The sequence below is a fragment of the Ylistrum balloti genome, unplaced genomic scaffold (genome assembly GCF_031769215.1).
Source record: "Ylistrum balloti isolate Yb309-2 unplaced genomic scaffold, AGI_CSIRO_Ybal_v1 Utg370482, whole genome shotgun sequence".
Classification (NCBI taxonomy): Eukaryota; Metazoa; Mollusca; class Bivalvia; order Pectinida; family Pectinidae; genus Ylistrum; species Ylistrum balloti.
In genome coordinates, this window is record NW_026782315.1 from 239,001 (window position 1) to 256,740 (window position 17,740).

At 36.4% G+C, this 17,740-nt stretch overlaps 1 protein-coding gene across 1 annotated transcript in view; it reads left to right on the forward strand.

The window, feature by feature from the left end:
- LOC132555394 (transient receptor potential cation channel subfamily V member 5-like) overlaps positions 1-17,740 on the forward strand; it is a 60,665-nt gene that overhangs the window by 23,041 nt on the left and 19,884 nt on the right. Inside the window, exons 4-7 of the mRNA XM_060219741.1 lie at positions 6,361-6,515; positions 6,913-7,056; positions 14,453-14,534; positions 14,945-15,060. Of these exons, the coding sequence (XP_060075724.1) occupies positions 6,361-6,515; positions 6,913-7,056; positions 14,453-14,534; positions 14,945-15,060 (497 nt within the window). The remainder of the gene's footprint in view (positions 1-6,360; positions 6,516-6,912; positions 7,057-14,452; positions 14,535-14,944; positions 15,061-17,740) is intronic.

A 17,740-nucleotide genomic window follows, 5' to 3' on the forward strand; every position in this document is an offset into this window, starting at 1 on the left:
ATTTTTGCACTTATATGATGTATATCTAAAATTTTAAATGCTTTGTAACATATAAAGCATTAACAAATATTAGTTTTACATTTTTTAGGAAACTTACTGATTTCTTTTTCTATACTGACATCCAGATACATAATATCCGCTGTCTAGAATAGTGTTTGATTATTCATGCGATTTGTTATTAGTGAATTACAGCCTATTGATCTCTTGACATTTAAAAACAAAATCATCAAAAAAGACAATAATTACACCATTTATTGTCGACAAGCACTTGCTGTGTCAGTGAAGATCTATATTTAGCAGTTAGATGTTGTTTTAAATTTGATCCATTGACGTCACTGATACACAGTTTACATATCCACAAAGTAATCAATTTTACTGGAGTCACTAACACAAAAGAAAGTTGTAATTAATATTGTCATCTTTTTTATTCCACAAAAAAATCTATAATCACTTTGTTATATATGAGTGTGTCATAATGGCTCTAATCTCACAAAAGAGGTTATAGTGCTTGCTGTATCTGTGTATAGTGAAGCTACACTCAGTGCTGTATCTGTGTATAGTGAAGCTACACTCAGTGCTGTATCTGTGTATAGTGAAGCTACACTCAGTGCTGTATCTGTATAATGGGAAGCTACACTCAGTGTTATATCTGTGTATAGTGAAGCTCTACTCTCAGTACTGTATCTGTGTATAGTGAAGCTACACTCATTGCTGTATCTGTGTATAATGAAGCTACACTCAGTGCTATATCTGTGTATAGTGAAGCTACAGTGAGTGCTGTATCTGTGTATAGTGAAGCTACACTCATTGCTGTATCTGTGTATAGTGAAGCTGCAGTCAGTGCTGTATCTGTGTATAGTGAAGCTACACTCATTGCTGTATCTGTGTAAAATGAAGCTACACTCAGTGCTGTATCTGTGTATAGTGAAGCTACACTCAGTGCTGTATCTGTGTATAGTGAAGCTACACTCAGTGCTATATCTGTGTATAGTGAAGCTACACTCAGTGCTGTATCTGTGTATAGTGAAGCTACACTCAGTGTTATATCTGTGTATAGTGAAGCTACACTCAGTGCTGTATCTGTGTAAAATGAAGCTACACTCAGTGCTGTATCTGTGTATAGTGAAGGTACACTCAGTGCTGTATCTGTGTAAAATGAAGCTACACTCAGTGCTGTATCTGTGTATAGTGAAGCTACACTCAGTGCTGTATCTGTGTATAGTGAAGCTACACTCAGTGCTGTATCTGTGTATAGTGAAGCTACACTCAGTGCTGTATCTGTGTATTGAGGCTAAAGTCAATACTGTGTCTATAAATGTATAGTAAGGTGACAGTCAATGCTGCATCACTTTAAAGGTTGACAGAATACATTTTATCAAGGTCAATTTTACAGTAAAAAGAGAATGATTAAATACATGTCATTGAAAACAGCTGCCACATGAGAGAAAACTGTACACAATAAGTATGGTTTTGAGATAATGAATGAATGTAAGGATCAATGAAGTATGTTACTGATTATTATTTCATAATGATAATGGCAGGCTTTGTGACTTACTTACATTATATCCAAGGGAAACATTAGAAGCAGGTTAGACATGGTGATGATTCAATATCAACAAGGCTTTGAGATATTATTGTGTTCTGGCCATGATCACCAAGAATCCACTTAATGAAGCCTTCTTTTTAATGATATGTAAAACAAGGAAGGAAGAGTCAGATGTTAGGTCTAGATTTACCTAGGAGTGTAAGGGAGGGAGGTGAATCTGTGGCTGCATTTTAGTAGGTGGTTTAGTGAAGATGATGGGGTATCTGTGGATGATTGGACATCTATGGGTGCATGTGGATAGGAGTGGGTGAAACAGCATCTGTGGGTGTATGTGGGTAGGAGAAAGTGAAACAGCATCTGTGGGTGTATGTGGGTAGGAGTGAGTGAAAGAGCATCTGTGGGTGTATGTGGGTAGGAGTGGGTGAAAGAGCATCTGTGGGTGTATGTGGGTAGGAGTGGGTGAAACAGCATCTGTGGGTGTATGTGGGTAGGAGTGAGTGAAACAGCATCTGTGGGTGTATGTGGGTAGGAGTGAGTGAAACAGCATCTGTGGGTGTATGTGGGTAGGAGTGAGTGAAACAGCATCTGTGGGTGTATGTGGGTAGGAGTGAGTGAAACAGCATCTATGGGTGTATGTGGGTAAGGTTGGGTGAAATGGCATGTATAAATGTATGTGGTTAATGGTAGTGAATGGTCGTCTGTGTGTGTATGTGGGTAGGGATGGTGAATGGTCGTCTGTGTGTGTATGTTGGTAAGGATGGTGAATGGTTGTCTGTGTGTGTATGTGGGTAGGGATAGTGAATGGTCGTCTGTGTGTGTATGTGGGTAGGGATGTTGAATGGTCGTCTGTGTGTGTATGTGGGTAGGGATGGTGAATGGTCGTCTGTGTGTGTATGTTGGTAAGGATGGTGAATGGTCATCTGTGTGTGTATGTGGGTAGGGATGGTGAATGGTCGTCTGTGTGTGTATGTGGGTAGGGATAGTGAATGGTCATCTGTGTGTGTATGTGGGTAGGGATAGTGAATGGTCGTCTGTGTGTGTATGTTGGTAAGGATGGTGAATGGTCGTCTGTGTGTGTATAAGGGTAAGGATGGTGAATGGTCATCTGTGTGTGTATGTGGGTAGGGATAGTGAATGGTCGTCTGTGTGTGTATGTTGGTAAGGATGGTGAATGGTCGTCTGTGTGTGTATGTGGGTAGGGATAGTGAATGGTCGTCTGTGTGTGTATGTTGGTAAGGATGGTGAATGGTCGTCTGTGTGTGTATAAGGGTAAGGATGGTGAATGGTCGTCTGTGTGTGTATGTTGGTAAGGATGGTGAATGGTCGTCTGTGTGTGTATAAGGGTAAGGATGGTGAATGGTCATCTGTGTGTGTATGTGGGTAAGGATGGTGAATGGTCGTCTGTGTGTGTATGTTGGTAAGGATGGTGAATGGTCGTCTGTGTATGTATGTTGGTAAGGATGGTGAATGGTCGTCTGTGTGTGTATGTGGGTAAGGATGGTGAATGGTCGTCTGTATGTGTATGTGGGTAGGGATGGTGAATGGTCGTCTGTGTGTGTATGTGGGTAAGGATGGTGAATGGTCGTCTGTGTGTGTATGTTGGTAAGGATGGTGAATGGTCGTCTGTGTGTGTATGTGGGTAGTGGTTGTGCATGGGTATCTGGCTGACCATGTATATTGGTAAGGGTGTGTAAATTGACTTTTGTTGGGAGTTTGTAGGTTAAAGTGGATGAATGGGTGTCTATGGAAATATGTGGGAAAGGGTGAATGAATGCATATCTTTGGATGTATGTGGGTAAGGATAGGTGAATTGGTATCTGATCAGTGGTTGCATGTATATTAGGTAGGGAGGTTGAGTGGGAGTCTGTTGGTATGTGTTGAAAAGTTTAGGTGAGTGGAAGGCTGTAGATGCATGAGAGTAATGGTGGGTTGTTGGAGGTCTGTTAGTGTATGAGGTATTAGGGTAAGGGAGAGTGAATGGAGTTCCATGGGTGTATGTGCTGTGAGTGGAGGTATTAGAGTAAGGGAGAGTGAATGGAGGTCCATGGATGTATGTGCTGTGAGTGGAGGTATTAGGGTAAGGGAGAGTGAATGGAGGTCCATGGGTGTATGTGACTGTGAGTGGAGGTATTAGGGTAAGGGAGAGTGAATGGAGGTCCATGGGTGTATGTGCTGTGAGTGGAAGTATTAGGGTAAGGGAGAGTGAATGGAGGTCCATGGATGTATGTGCTGTGAGTGGAGGTATTAGGGTAAGGGAGAGTGAATGGAGGTCCATGGGTGTATGTGCTGTGAGTGGAGGTATTAGGGTAAGGGAGAGTGAATGGAGGTCCATGGATGTATGTGCTGTGAGTGGAGGTATTAGGGTAAGGGAGAGTGAATGGAGGTCCATGGGTGTATGTGCTGTGAGTGGAGGTATTAGGGTAAGGGAGAGTGAATTGAGGTCCATGGGTGTATGTGCTGTGAGTGGAGGTATTAGGGTAAGGGAGAGTGAATTGAGGTCCATGGATGTATGTGCTGTGAGTGGAGGTATTAGGGTAAGGGAGAGTGAATGGAGGTCCATGGGTGTATGTGAGTATGGGTGAGGTTCTGACTGAGTGATGAGGGTTGGGTGTATTTATATATATATATATATATATGGGGGGTAGGAATGAGGATGCTGGAATGCTGTAAACACAACAGAACCTTACAATTCTCTACTTTTAGAGTATATTTCTGTACTCATTCTCCATACACATTGTTGAAATAGACATTTGTTTTGCCCAGGGGAAAAATTAAAGATATCAGGGTCAAGACCTAGTGTTGGCATGTTTTATTTATGTGTCTTCTAGCTCATCCATATCTTACAATAATAATGATTTAATAGTTTATAAATATTTCATTTCGAAGTGAAGGATGAAATGTTTGGCAAAAATGTCAGACTAGAAAGGGCATATTAGTGAGACGTTACCTGAGAGAAGTGTGATAGAATCAGGGTGGCTCATTCACAGCCAATCCTTCCCATTAATTATTTGTAGGTAGGAGATATGTAACAAGCTAGTTACTTTTCACACACAGTGTTGATATCATGATTTCATTAGCTATATGTGTAGGTGGGCTGTTTTTGGTGTTTCCTTTTTCTTGTTTGCTTTTTTTGTTTTTTTTAAACTGCATCAGTATGAGAAAAGTGTGTATGGGGAGATCTTGGTCAGATGTATCCAGCATACCTGAAAGTGAGAAAAGCCGTGAGATCTGAGCCATTGAAAATCTAATAATGTTAAATCTCTTGTATATGTTGATATAATATTCCACTAGACTGACTTACACAGATAGATTTGTTACCTGTAGTGTTGAAATTATACAAATTATAATATCAAAACCAAACAGTATTTTATTCTTTTTTATCCCTTGCCAAATATACATTACAAAAATGAGACAGATCTGATGAAGTTGGTGCTTTCTGTATCACTGATATCAATATCCATTCATGTAAAACAAATATTTGTGGATATTGTGCTAGACAATGAAGGAAGACAGTGAGCCGTGACTCCATAAAAATATTATTTCATTGGTATTATCAGACATCAGAATTTTACAGTTATATGACACAGGAGGAAGGTATTGACCCTATAGTACCAATCTTGTTACCCTGACCTAGTTACATTTAAGTTAATGATAGATCATCCAATTGGTCATTCAGTGGTCATTGGTCATTTTTATCCCACTTAGGTTTTGACTTCTAAATGTTCAGATCAGTGATAAAATCCTACTGTGTCTAATTGATTTACTGTTACTGGTCACAAAAAATATTTTCTACAGTAATCACGATACCTTTAACCTGTTTGCTGTTTAAGTGTGCAATTCTGGATTGTACTTTTCTAAATTTTATGATTGGTCCAAATGATTTTGCCAATTAAGTCAATGTCCATCATCATGAACAATGACTGTGCTATGAAATAGGCAGTTTCTGTAATCACAAAATCCAATCACCACAAACTTCTTATGACCCAGATATCACAAAAGTTAGCAGTTGTGACAAAGGAAAGTTTCATATTTAATGTACGCCAAAAAGATCACAGTCATGTCTACTTATGGTAGAAAGCCTCATTGTTTGTGTTAGGTTTATCCAGCAATAGGGCAGAGGGGCCAACACATGACCTCTGACTCTGATTCACAGGATGGGCTTATTACAGGTCACTCATATAGCATTTGTTTGTATTTCTTCTGAACAGCGTTGAATAGGTATTGGTAGATATTATTACCAGGCATATGAGCTTATAGCTTGCAATGGCAAGGGGAACCAGAATGAGCACAGAAAATTTACACTGAAACTTGATCAAACAAGGGTAAAAAAAAAGAAAAAGAAAGATTGACACACAGACCCCTAAAAAAGAACAAGGAGAATAAGACCAGGTGTTTCTCAAAGATCAGCATCTTTTGCTTCATTAATGACACCCACCATGAAAATAAGTCTTGGTCAATTCACCTATGAAAGCAATGTGACATTCACAATTAAGAACATGATAAAGAACAAGAGAACCACAAGACTAAAACGGTGTGTATATATGTGTACATGTATTTCATATTCTGGAATATGAGAAGTGTGAATGATGTAAGTATGAGAGACCTCCTGTATGAGGACACATTTATAATGTTATGTATATCTTGTCTTGATCAATAAGATATTTGTTCTAAAATTGTAATTTGAATTAAGGACAAAATTAAAAGAAAACCTACAAGTTTCATGTTTTTACAAAGTAGTCTGACTTACTGCTGTAGGGAGTGAATCAACACTAACATTCACATCAGGTCTGACATGTTTATCTTGTTTATTTAAGGATATGCTTATTACGGAGAATATCCTCTAGCATTTGCTGCATGTTTTGGTCATGAAGAAATCTACGACTTCCTCATAGATCATGGCGCTGACCCTGATCTACAAGATTCGTTTGGGAATACTGTGTTGCATATGGTGGTCATAGCAGACCAAGTTGTGAGTATAATACTGTTTAACTACTAATTTGTATGTTCATATCAATCTGGGAAAAAAAATTAATATCGTAGAATTTTTTGATAGAATGTTGTCCAACTTGGCCAGCAATTTTATTATTGTGATATCTTGCGGATTATTACCAAGGGTAAGACTCAAAGCCTTGTGCATGTTGTTTGTCTGACTGTATGTGTGATTGTTGATTGATAACCTGCACAGTCAGAGCCTAATTCTTCAGATGTTACTACAAATGAATTGGAATTTCATAATTAAAGTCAGGTTAATGTTTATACTTTCTGAGGAAAATGTTTGAAGTTAATATGATTGAAGTTGGGTGAATAAAAAATTATCATTTGCAATTTTCTTTTTTGATTTGTAAACAACTTTTTTTTCATTATAGAATATGTATAAATACTGTGTGAGACACCACAAGAAACCAGCCAAGACCTACATCGAAAACAATTGCAAGTTAACTCCCCTGACTTTGGCCAGTAAACTCGGACGACAGAAGATCTTCAAGGAAATGTTAGAATTAGGAAGCCTGGTAAAGTTACACAGTTTGTTGTTCTGGTGTTGGTTTCAGTATTTTTTTTTAATTGGTTTATTTAAATTTTTGAAAAAGGAGTACTATTTTTTCAACATCTTTTTTCCAGAATATTTGTAAAACAAAAAGTTAAATTAACAGTGTTCTCTCAAAGACTTTGTTAGATAGCTTTTTAAAGCAAAAGCTTAATTCGTAGATGAAAAAAAAAGAGAGATACCTTTATTAAGTGTCTTCAGAACAAGGCAAACCTACTCTTATTAATGTTTGTGTTAAGTTAGTCCTGAATTCCATTCTGCAATATGGTTTCATTTTTCAAGAACCAGGTCAATCAATATTTATGTGTTTCTACATGAATGAAGAAGCAATTTCAAGCACTCAAGTGATTCAGATGGACAGTTCAAGAAATCCAAAATAATTTTTAAAAAATGAAAATAAAGCTCACAAAGGACTTTTCCTTTATCTAACATCCAAATCTGACACAAAGATATAATTATTATGTACTCCCAAGTCTGACAAATTGCTCATAGCAAAGATACATTGATGCCAGATTTAAAAAAATTATGTTATTTTCTGTGAGAATAGGTACACAGTCCAAATTTTAAATAGCCTCATATTACAAACTGAATCTCACCTTTAAATTGTAATCAAATGCAATCAATATGCCAGGTCTTGAGCTAAATTAGATAGTTATTGGATTTTACATAGAATTTACCACCAATAAATGATAAATAATGTATGTGTACATTGTATATCTTACCTTACAAAGAATATTTAGTAGATATGTCATAGAATGGTACCTTACATGTTATGTAACGATTCCGAGGAAAATTGAAGCTTGAAATAATACAGGACCAAAGAACCTTTCTTCATGGTATAGATATGTCTTAAGCCTTTTAGAAAATTTCAAACATTAATACTGTATATGTGTAATAATATTGATTTATATCAGATCTGACATGTGTTTATAGGAAAATTTTGTTAAATGACCTTTTTTCACTGAAGGTCAATAAACATTTGCTGACAACAATCGCCTTATTAAGAAAGACTAGGTACATAACATAACACAGAACTTTGATAGGTGCAGAATTTTCTGACATGAAAATTATCGGGAAGAGGTATGTTTCTTAGGAAGTTAAACATAAATTGATATCTTCCTGTCTAGATATTTAGTGATGGATGCCTTTGTGAGCTAGTTTCGATACCAAAATCTACGGTGAAAGCATGCTACAACATGTACATTGCACTAAATGAATAACAATCAAATGAAAATAATTGACGTTTTTTATTTAAATGATTGAAACATATCTTAACTAGGTATTTAGTGTTGAGTTTGTGGAGGTTTAATTGATTTAAGAAAACAGATATCTTAGGTTATAGGTTACCTATACAGGATTACAAAGATGAAACTGTTTTAGTAACATGTTTTTGAAGGATAGAGACTTTAGTATTTGTTAGATATACATTGAAGTCAAATTAAGAAGAGAAAAGATTCCATTCACTGTTTGTGAAATTCAGATTTGGCACAATGGCTTCTGCATATAGCATCTAAAACAGGCCAATTGAACCTCTTATAAATGGCTAATGTCTCTTTGGACCTCATATAAAATTATCTCTGGCTCATTGCATCTCTTTAGAAATGGCCTTGGCCCTGTGGAACCTCTTATAAAATGGTACAATGGCCATTTAACCTCTTGTAAAATAGCAATTGTAGTAGCCCATTGAACCAGCTCTTTTAAAAAAACCTCCTGCCCATTCCACTTCAGATAAAAGTACAATCTGGTTCATTGATCCTCATCGTTGGTTGACAAGTTTTCTGTCTCCGTGACTTCTCCCGTTGCCATGTATTGTCTCACAGACGAACGTCATTGTTTTGGCGACATCTAGTAAACATGGTCCCGCAAGGAGTTATATAACACAACACAGATTGATTGCCTTGTTGATGCAACATAGACACTCTTGTCCGTTGTTAACAGTTTATATGGTGTTTTGGCTGCCAGCCTTAAAAAGTGTTAAGAAGCCTTACAAATGACTCATATTGCAGCCTTTTTTTATCAAGGCTGTCTGGGACATGAATGTGTCGGGTTTTATTTGGCATTGAATGCTTCAGGTATTTCGTTAATTACAAATTTATAGCACTTTACAGTAAAGAAATTTTGAATTTATTAACCAATGGTGGATAAATTGTGAAATAAACACTGATACTAGGAATCAGGATATATTGATTTTATACCTAGCCGTATTCATCATAATGTCCTCAGTGATAAGGTTTCACATAGACTGTAGACCTTGTCTAGGGGAGAGCGTCAGCTTTAGGGCAGATTGGATCAGTAGTGAGGTCATGTTAGTATATTCCTTTATGTCTTTATACCTGTAGATGCAAGTCATATTACTAGATTTACACCTGTCTTAAAGCACTGTAATATTGCTAGGTTTACACCTGTCTTAAAAACCTGTAATATTGCTAAGTTTACACCTGTCTTAAAAACCTGTTATATTGCTAGGTTTACACCTGTCTTAAAAACCTGTTATATTGCTGGGTTTACACCTGTCTTAAAAACCTGTTATATTGCTAGGTTTACACCTGTCTTAAAAACCTGTTATATTGCTAGGTTTACACCTGTCTTAAAAAAAATGTCATATTGCTAGGTTTACACCTGTCTTAAAGCACTGTAATATTGCTAGATTTACACATGTCTTAAAAACCTGTTATATTGCTAGGTTTACACCTGTCTTAAAAAAATGTCATATTGCTAGGTTTACACCTGTCTTAAAGCACTGTAATATTGCTAGATTTACACATGTCTTAAAAACCTGTAATATTGCTAGGTTAACACCTGTCTTAAAAACCTGTAATATTGCTAGATTTACACATGTCTTAAAAACCTGTAATATTGCTAGGTTTACACCTGTCTTAAAAACCTGTAATATTGCTAGGTTTACACCTGTCTTAAAAACCTGTAATATTGCTAGGTTTACACCTGTCTTAAAAACCTGTTATATTGCTAGGTTTACACCTGTTTAAAAACCTGTAATATTGCTAGGTTTACACCTGTCTTAAGAATCTGTCTTATTACCAGGTTTACACCTGTGTTGAAAAACTGTCATTGTGCTAGGTTTACACATGTCTTAAAAAACTCATATTACTAGATTTACACCTGTCTTGAAAAGCAGTCATAATGCTAGGTTTACACCTGTTTTAAAAATTCTGTAATATTTCCAGGTTTACACCTGTGTTAAGAATCTGTCATATTACTAGTTTTACACCTGTCTTTGAAGAATATCACCCAATGTTGGTCAGTTTTCCCTTATGCTGCAATGTAGTTTCCTTTTCATCATTTGAAAAAAGTTACAGCCTAAAGTTACTTTTACATTACTGTTTTGAAGTATCATAAGTCACAAAGCAGTGCATGAAAAAGTCTTTTAGAGAAGGTATTTCAATGACAAATTTTACATTTGGATTTCAAAAATACCATTTTTGATCATTCTTTTAGCCTTGACAATGATATTTCTTCTGTTGCATTCCCCTAACTGTGGAATTTAGTCATTTAATTGTAAGGTGTCATGGTGATTACTAGATAAAAGTTGATACGCCCTGTCCCTGCCAGGTCCAGGATGTCCTTTTTACCTGTTAATTAGTTGTCAGGTGTACAGGCTATTAATGTAATTTTCTATTGGATGGAATATTAGCTTCAGCGCCAGGCCATAACCTTATTGATCCTCTAACCAACACTTATCACAGATGGGCCAATTTCCATTTGGTCAAGTTAAAGGCAAAACTTGGTCAAATGTAATGTTTAATCAATAACTCCATGGGACCCTGTTCTAGATAAATCTTAACTTTAAAAGCTTTGCTGTTAAAATGATATTAAAGTGCATTTTTCAGATGTTCTTTGTAGAAATGGATCCAAATTGTTTTCTTAAAAGCAGGGAATTTCTACATATTCTTGATAGGATAAGTAAAGAAAAGTCCTGAGAAAAGTGCACAAGAGGTAAGGTGTACATACAGGGAAAGATTTTAATTGTTAAGACAACAGTTTACATCTGTCCAGACAGACTACAGTGTACATCCATACAGACAGACAACAGTATACACCTGTACAGACAGACTACACTGTACATCTGTACAGACAGACTACAGTGTACATCTATACAGACAGACTACAATGTACATATATACAGACAGACAGCAATGTACATCTGTACAGACAGAAAACAGTGTACACCTGTACCGACAGACATCTGTACCGACAGGCATCAGTATACATTTGTACAGACATCTGTTCAAACAGACAACAATATACATTTTACAGAGAAAGGTAACAGTACACATCTGTTCTAGGAACTTGTCTATCTGTAGAGAAGGAGAAGAAAATTAAGATAATGAAGTACATCTGAACCATTGAGACATTGATTAAGAATAACATCACCATGATTTCATTGCGATCAAAAGCTTTCAGTCATTTTTACTACCTAAATGGAATGACTGCTCTGAAAGGAAGTGTGATACAACCAAACAGGCTTTGATTAATTACATTTCACTATCACACGAATAAACTAGATGTTTACAAAATGGTCGGGTTCCTTTTTGTCAATCAAAATAGGTCTTCATGGATCAGCAAGCCCATGCATGTTGAAGATCACTTCAACATATCACCAAAGGAATTAAATGACTTGTCAGCTGGTGTTGTTCTAAACACACCTTTTATTATTACGGTCTGAAAACACACATTCAGTTGTAGCATATTATTTACAACATGATGTTTTGAATTATGGTTTAGAAAATAGACCTTTTGTTTGTTTGTGGGATTACTTTTTCCTGTTAGCCATATTGCTGGATGGGTCAGATTCTGGGATGGAGGGTTTTGATGGAAGTCTGTGTGATTTCCACACCAATGCTATACAAAAGTCAATATGTATTCTTAATACTCAAATGATGACAAAATTTATATTCTTTATTTAGAATTAACAGACTTACTCATTCTGTTGTAAGTCCATTAAGATTATAAAAACAGTCAACAAAAATAGAAAAAACATAATTATTATAGTAATCACTTGTAAGTGTTATTACATGTTTGATGTTTGTATCTTGGAATATATAAAGTTTTATAACCTGTATGGCACATTGTAGTTTATATTTGAATGGTAGAATTGTTCACAATATACACAAAATATGCAAGTACAAAATTTATTAAATCATTGGGCCAGTTCACCTCCCCATAGGCATCTGATTTACCTTGGGGGTATTTGATCAGATTTGATTTTCCTGCAGGTGCCTCCCTGAAGTTTTAAAATGTAGGCCCTTAGCATCACTGATGAGTACCAGAAGGATTGAAACAGTTGCATGTTGTAGTTCAATTCATTTTTTAGCTCTGCTGTATCAAGTTCAATTTTTTTATAGAAAGCTGCTGTTCACTTGTGTGTCTTTTGTACAATCCTGTTAAAGCATTGCCGAACAATCCTGTTAAAGCATTGCTGAACAATCCTGTTAAAGCATTGCTGAACAATCCTGTTAAAGCATTGCCGAACAATCCTGTTTAAAGCATTGCCGAACAATCCTGTTTAAAGCATTGCTGAACAATCCTGTTAAAGCATTGCCGAACAATCCTGTTTAAAGCATTGCCGAACAATCCTGTTTAAAGCGTTGCCGAACAATCCTGTTAAAGCATTGCCGAACAATCCTGTTAAAGCATTGCCGAACAATCATGTTTAAGCGTTGCCGAACAATCCTGTTTAAGCGTTGCCGAACAATCCTGTTTAAAGCGTTGCCGAACAATCCTGTTAAAGCATTGCCGAACAATCCTGTTAAAGCGTTGCCGAACAATTCTGTTTAAGCGTTGCCGAACAATCCTGTTAAAGCATTGCCAAACAATCCTGTTAAAGCATTGCTGTAATAGTGTAAACTTTAATTTTATCTTTGAATTTTATTTCAATGAAATTTTGAATAATAAAGTTAAAATATTCACTAAATAAGGAAAAGTCCTAAGAAAAGGATGAGTGATGTTTTAGTAAAAACAACATCAGTGATACAGTGATAAATTGAACTTGAGTCAGATCAGTAACAAGTACCTATGTATTGTACAGACAGGTCTTCAATATCAATATTCATCTGAATGATTTGACACAAATTTTAAATAGTTGCTGGGTCTAAATGCCTGATCATGAGTGATTCAGGTCAAACAACTCTTGCAGACAACAGTATCAGGAAGTGTTGACAGAGAAAAACACATGACTCTTTTTAGAACTTGTTGTATAATCATGTCAAATATGAAACATTAACCTATTGAAATACATTCTACAGATATTTTTTTATTTTTTCTGTATGTCAGTTCAACATTTTCCAGACATTGTGTTTTTCTATCAGCATTGTTTCCACCTTGATGAAAACATTATAAATTAGGCAAAGACCAAGAGACAATTTCTGTAAAGTTTTACTCACATTTAACTTCCTTCTTGTCTATACAGTTCTGAAGAAAAGAGAATTCTTTTCACATTGTCGTTTACTCCAGCAGGAAGAATACGGATATATGATACCATAACTATACTTAGCTGTACAGTTAGTAACCGAGACACTGTAATTGTAGATTTGGTCTCCTGAAACTTGTGTTAGGACAGTTTTTTAAGTACATGTATATGGTATTATATGCTGCTATTAAAAATGACTCAACTTTGAGACAGTTGATATGTAAATATCATTTACCAAGACATGCTCTCACAAGGGAAATGGGATTCAAAATTTTAATTGGCTTCTTAACTTTTTTAAATATCACATACTTGAGGAACATGCACGACAGGTCAATAGAAGAACTGCTGACATCATTTGACCTCACTTTACACAAGTTTTATTTCTTATTAATTAATTCTACATTATTATTTCTCTATTTTCAAAAGGAAAATACGTTTATATGCGTGATAGATTTTAACTAGGCCTGTTTAGATCTGGCAGGAGAAGAGCTCTAGGTTCAATAGAAATATCAATATTTACTCAAGGTAACTGTCATGATTCTACCCGGATCCTGAGTATTCTATTGTGCCATTAGTACATTGACGCGCTATCATTATAAATATATTTATTTCCAATTACTGTAGTTTTTTATATATACCCATATACCTTAGTAAGCAAGACTTTAGATCAATATTGTAACAAAAAAACAAGTAGCTCAGGTGTTTTACTTTTTTTATATTAAAAATCTAAATGATATGCTGTTTGATTTAAATGGAATAATCCAGTCATGACATATGCAAAATTAATTATGGTAAAAAAAAAAGTAAAAAAAAACACACAGGTGATTTTGAATGAGAATAGAATAAAGAATTCTAAATGTGTGAAGTATTACTTTTGGCAGAAAATTTCAGTCATTCAGTAAATAATAAAAGACATGATTCTTGATGTTGACAGGAATTCTGGAGGTACAGCAACATCACCTGTTCAGCCTACCCATTATTGGCACTTGACTCCATTGGTCCAAAAGGAGAAACCAGTAAGTATTACAGCACTTGACTCCATTGGTCCAAAAGGAGAAACCAGTAAGTATTACACTGTACAGTGAAATCTTTATGATATCACTCAGTACTGTATATTGAACAGATTAGACAGGTATTTGGTAGAATTTGTGAATTTTCATTTAAATCAGTGTGATGTTCGATAATATCAGAAAACTTCGGAGTCAGTTTAGACAGGTGTCATTGTATACTATTTGGGAGCATTTTAGACACTGGTGCTTTTTCATGACCTTCATTTTTTTCAAATCAATAATTTGTGTGAATACAAAAAGTATCTTATCTTAATTTAAGCAAATAGTATATTCAATAACAATGTATTATTGTAAAAAATTCTTTAAAGCGTGCTTTCATTTTTTTTTCATTTTGTGATAATTTATTGCTTTGTTAGATTGGAATTCTGCTTTGATGATAATCATCAATGGGGACAGAGATGAACACCTGGATATGTTGGAGGGCGGGGTGATGAGACAACTTCTGGATGAGAAATGGGAAAGATTTGCCAGAGTAAGTCTGGAAGATGAAGTATATAATAAAAGGGAGAATACTCCATGTATCTTGTGAATATCATTTTGCAGACATTTATAATTGTTTGGATGATTTATTCAGTTGTGTAGACTTCTAAAATTTGTAATAATTTTTTTTTTAAAAATAATTTTGTAAATAAAATTTATTTGGTTCATTACCCTATAAACAAATCAATTACCCACATGCACAGCAAACAAAGTATTTGTAGAGAGTTACCTCCCTTTTATTGATCTCCTGAAGGGGTTCTCAACTGTTTCATTTAATTTTGCATTTCATTTTATTTAACTTTATGAATGATTTTAACTTTTCCAAAATCAGAGGTGAACATTGGAATTCATTGATATAGAATCAGTTCATATGTACCAATTTATCCTATATAAGCAACACTAGTGTTGTAAAATCCTGAAACTGTACATAAGAACCCTGGGTTGTAATAAAAGGTCCTTCGAGCTATAATAATTGCGATAAAAGAGCACTCATGAGATGAAAGTGACATTCCATACATCATCACTCATTGACACAATAAAATGCTTTACACTTCTGGACAACCATTCTGTAATCTTAAGGGCAGGATCATGTAGGAAACATTCTGTAATCTTTAGGGCAGGGTCATGTAGGAAACATTCTGTAGTCTTTAGGGCAGGATCATGTAGGAAACATTCTGTAATCTTTAGGGCAGGGTCATGTAGGAAACATTCTGTAGTCTTTAGGGCAGGATCATGTAGGAAACATTCTGATTTCTGTAGGGCAGGATCCTGTAGGAAACATTCTGTTTTCTTTAGGGCAGGATCCTGTAGGAAACATTCTGTAGTCTTTAGGGCAGGATCATGTAGGAAACATTCTGTAGTCTTTAGGGCAGGATCATGTAGGAAACATTCTGCTTTCTGTAGGGCAGGATCATGTAGGAAACATTCTGCTTTCTGTAGGGCAGGATCATGTAGGAAACATTCTGCTTTCTGTAGGGCAGGATCCTGTAGGAAACATTCTGTAGTCTTTAGGGCAGGATCATGTAGGAAACATTCTGTAGTCTTTAGGGCAGGATCATGTAGGAAACATTCTGTAGTCTTTAGGGCAGGATCATGTAGGAAACATTCTGCTTTCTGTAGGGCAGGATCCTGTAGGAAACATTCTGCTTTCTGTAGGGCAGGATCATGTAGGAAACATTCTGCTTTCTGTAGGGCAGGATCATGTAGGAAACATTCTGCTTTCTGTAGGGCAGGATCATGTAGGAAACATTCTGTAGTCTTTAGGGCAGGATCATGTAGGAAACATTCTGTAGTCTTTAGGGCAGGATCCTGTAGGAAACATTCTGTAGTCTTTAGGGCAGGATCCTGTAGGAAACATTCTGCTTTCTGTAGGGCAGGATCCTGTAGGAAACATTCTGCTTTCTGTAGGGCAGGATCCTGTAGGAAACATTCTGTAGTCTTTAGGGCAGGATCCTGTAGGAAACATTCTGTAGTCTTTAGGGCAGGATCATGTAGGAAACATTCTGCTTTCTTTAGGGCAGGATCCTGTAGGAAACATTCTGTAGTCTTTAGGGCAGGATCCTGTAGGAAACATTCTGTAGTCTTTAGGGCAGGATCATGTAGGAAACATTCTGTAGTCTTTAGGGCAGGATCATGTAGGAAACATTCTGCTTTCTGTAGGGCAGGATCCTGTAGGAAACATTCTGTAATCTTTAGGGCAGGATCCTGTAGGAAACATTCTGTAATCTTTAGGGCAGGATCATGTAGGAAACATTCTGTAGTCTTTAGGGCAGGATCATGTAGGAAACATTCTTCAATCTTTAGGGCAGGATCATGTAGGAAACATTCTGTAGTCTTTAGGGCAGGATCATGTAGGAAACATTCTGCTTTCTGTAGGGCAGGATCCTGTAGGAAACATTCTGTAATCTTTAGGGCAGGATCATGTAGGAAACATTCTGTAGTCTTTAGGGCAGGATCATGTAGGAAACATTCTGTAATCTTTAGGGCAGGATCATGTAGGAAACATTCTGTAGTCTTTAGGGCAGGATCATGTAGGAAACATTCTGTAGTCTTTAGGGCAGGATCATGTAGGAAACATTCTGTAATCTTTAGGGCAGGATCATGTAGGAAACATTCTGTAATCTTTAGGGCAGGATCATGTAGGAAACATTCTGCTTTCTGTAGGGCAGGATCCTGTAGGAAACATTCTGTAATCTTTAGGGCAGGATCATGTAGGAAACATTCTGCTTTCTGTAGGGCAGGATCATGTAGGAAACATTCTGTAATCTTTAGGGCAGGATCCTGTAGGAAACATTCTATTTTCTGTAGGACAGGATCCTGTAGGAAACATTCTGTAGTCTTTAGGGCAGGATCATGTAGGAAACATTCTGCTTTCTGTAGGGCAGGATCCTGTAGGAAACATTCTGTAGTCTTTAGGGCAGGATCATGTAGGAAACATTCTGCTTTCTGTAGGGCAGGATCATGTAGGAAACATTCTGTAATCTTTAGGGCAGGATCATGTAGGAAACATTCTGTAGTCTTTAGGGCAGGATCATGTAGGAAACATTCTGCTTTCTGTAGGGCAGGATCATTCTGTAGGGCAGGATCCTGTAGGTCTGTCTTTAGGGCAGGATCTCTTAGGGCAGGATCATGTAGGAAACATTCTGCTTTCTGTAGGGCAGGATCCTGTAGGA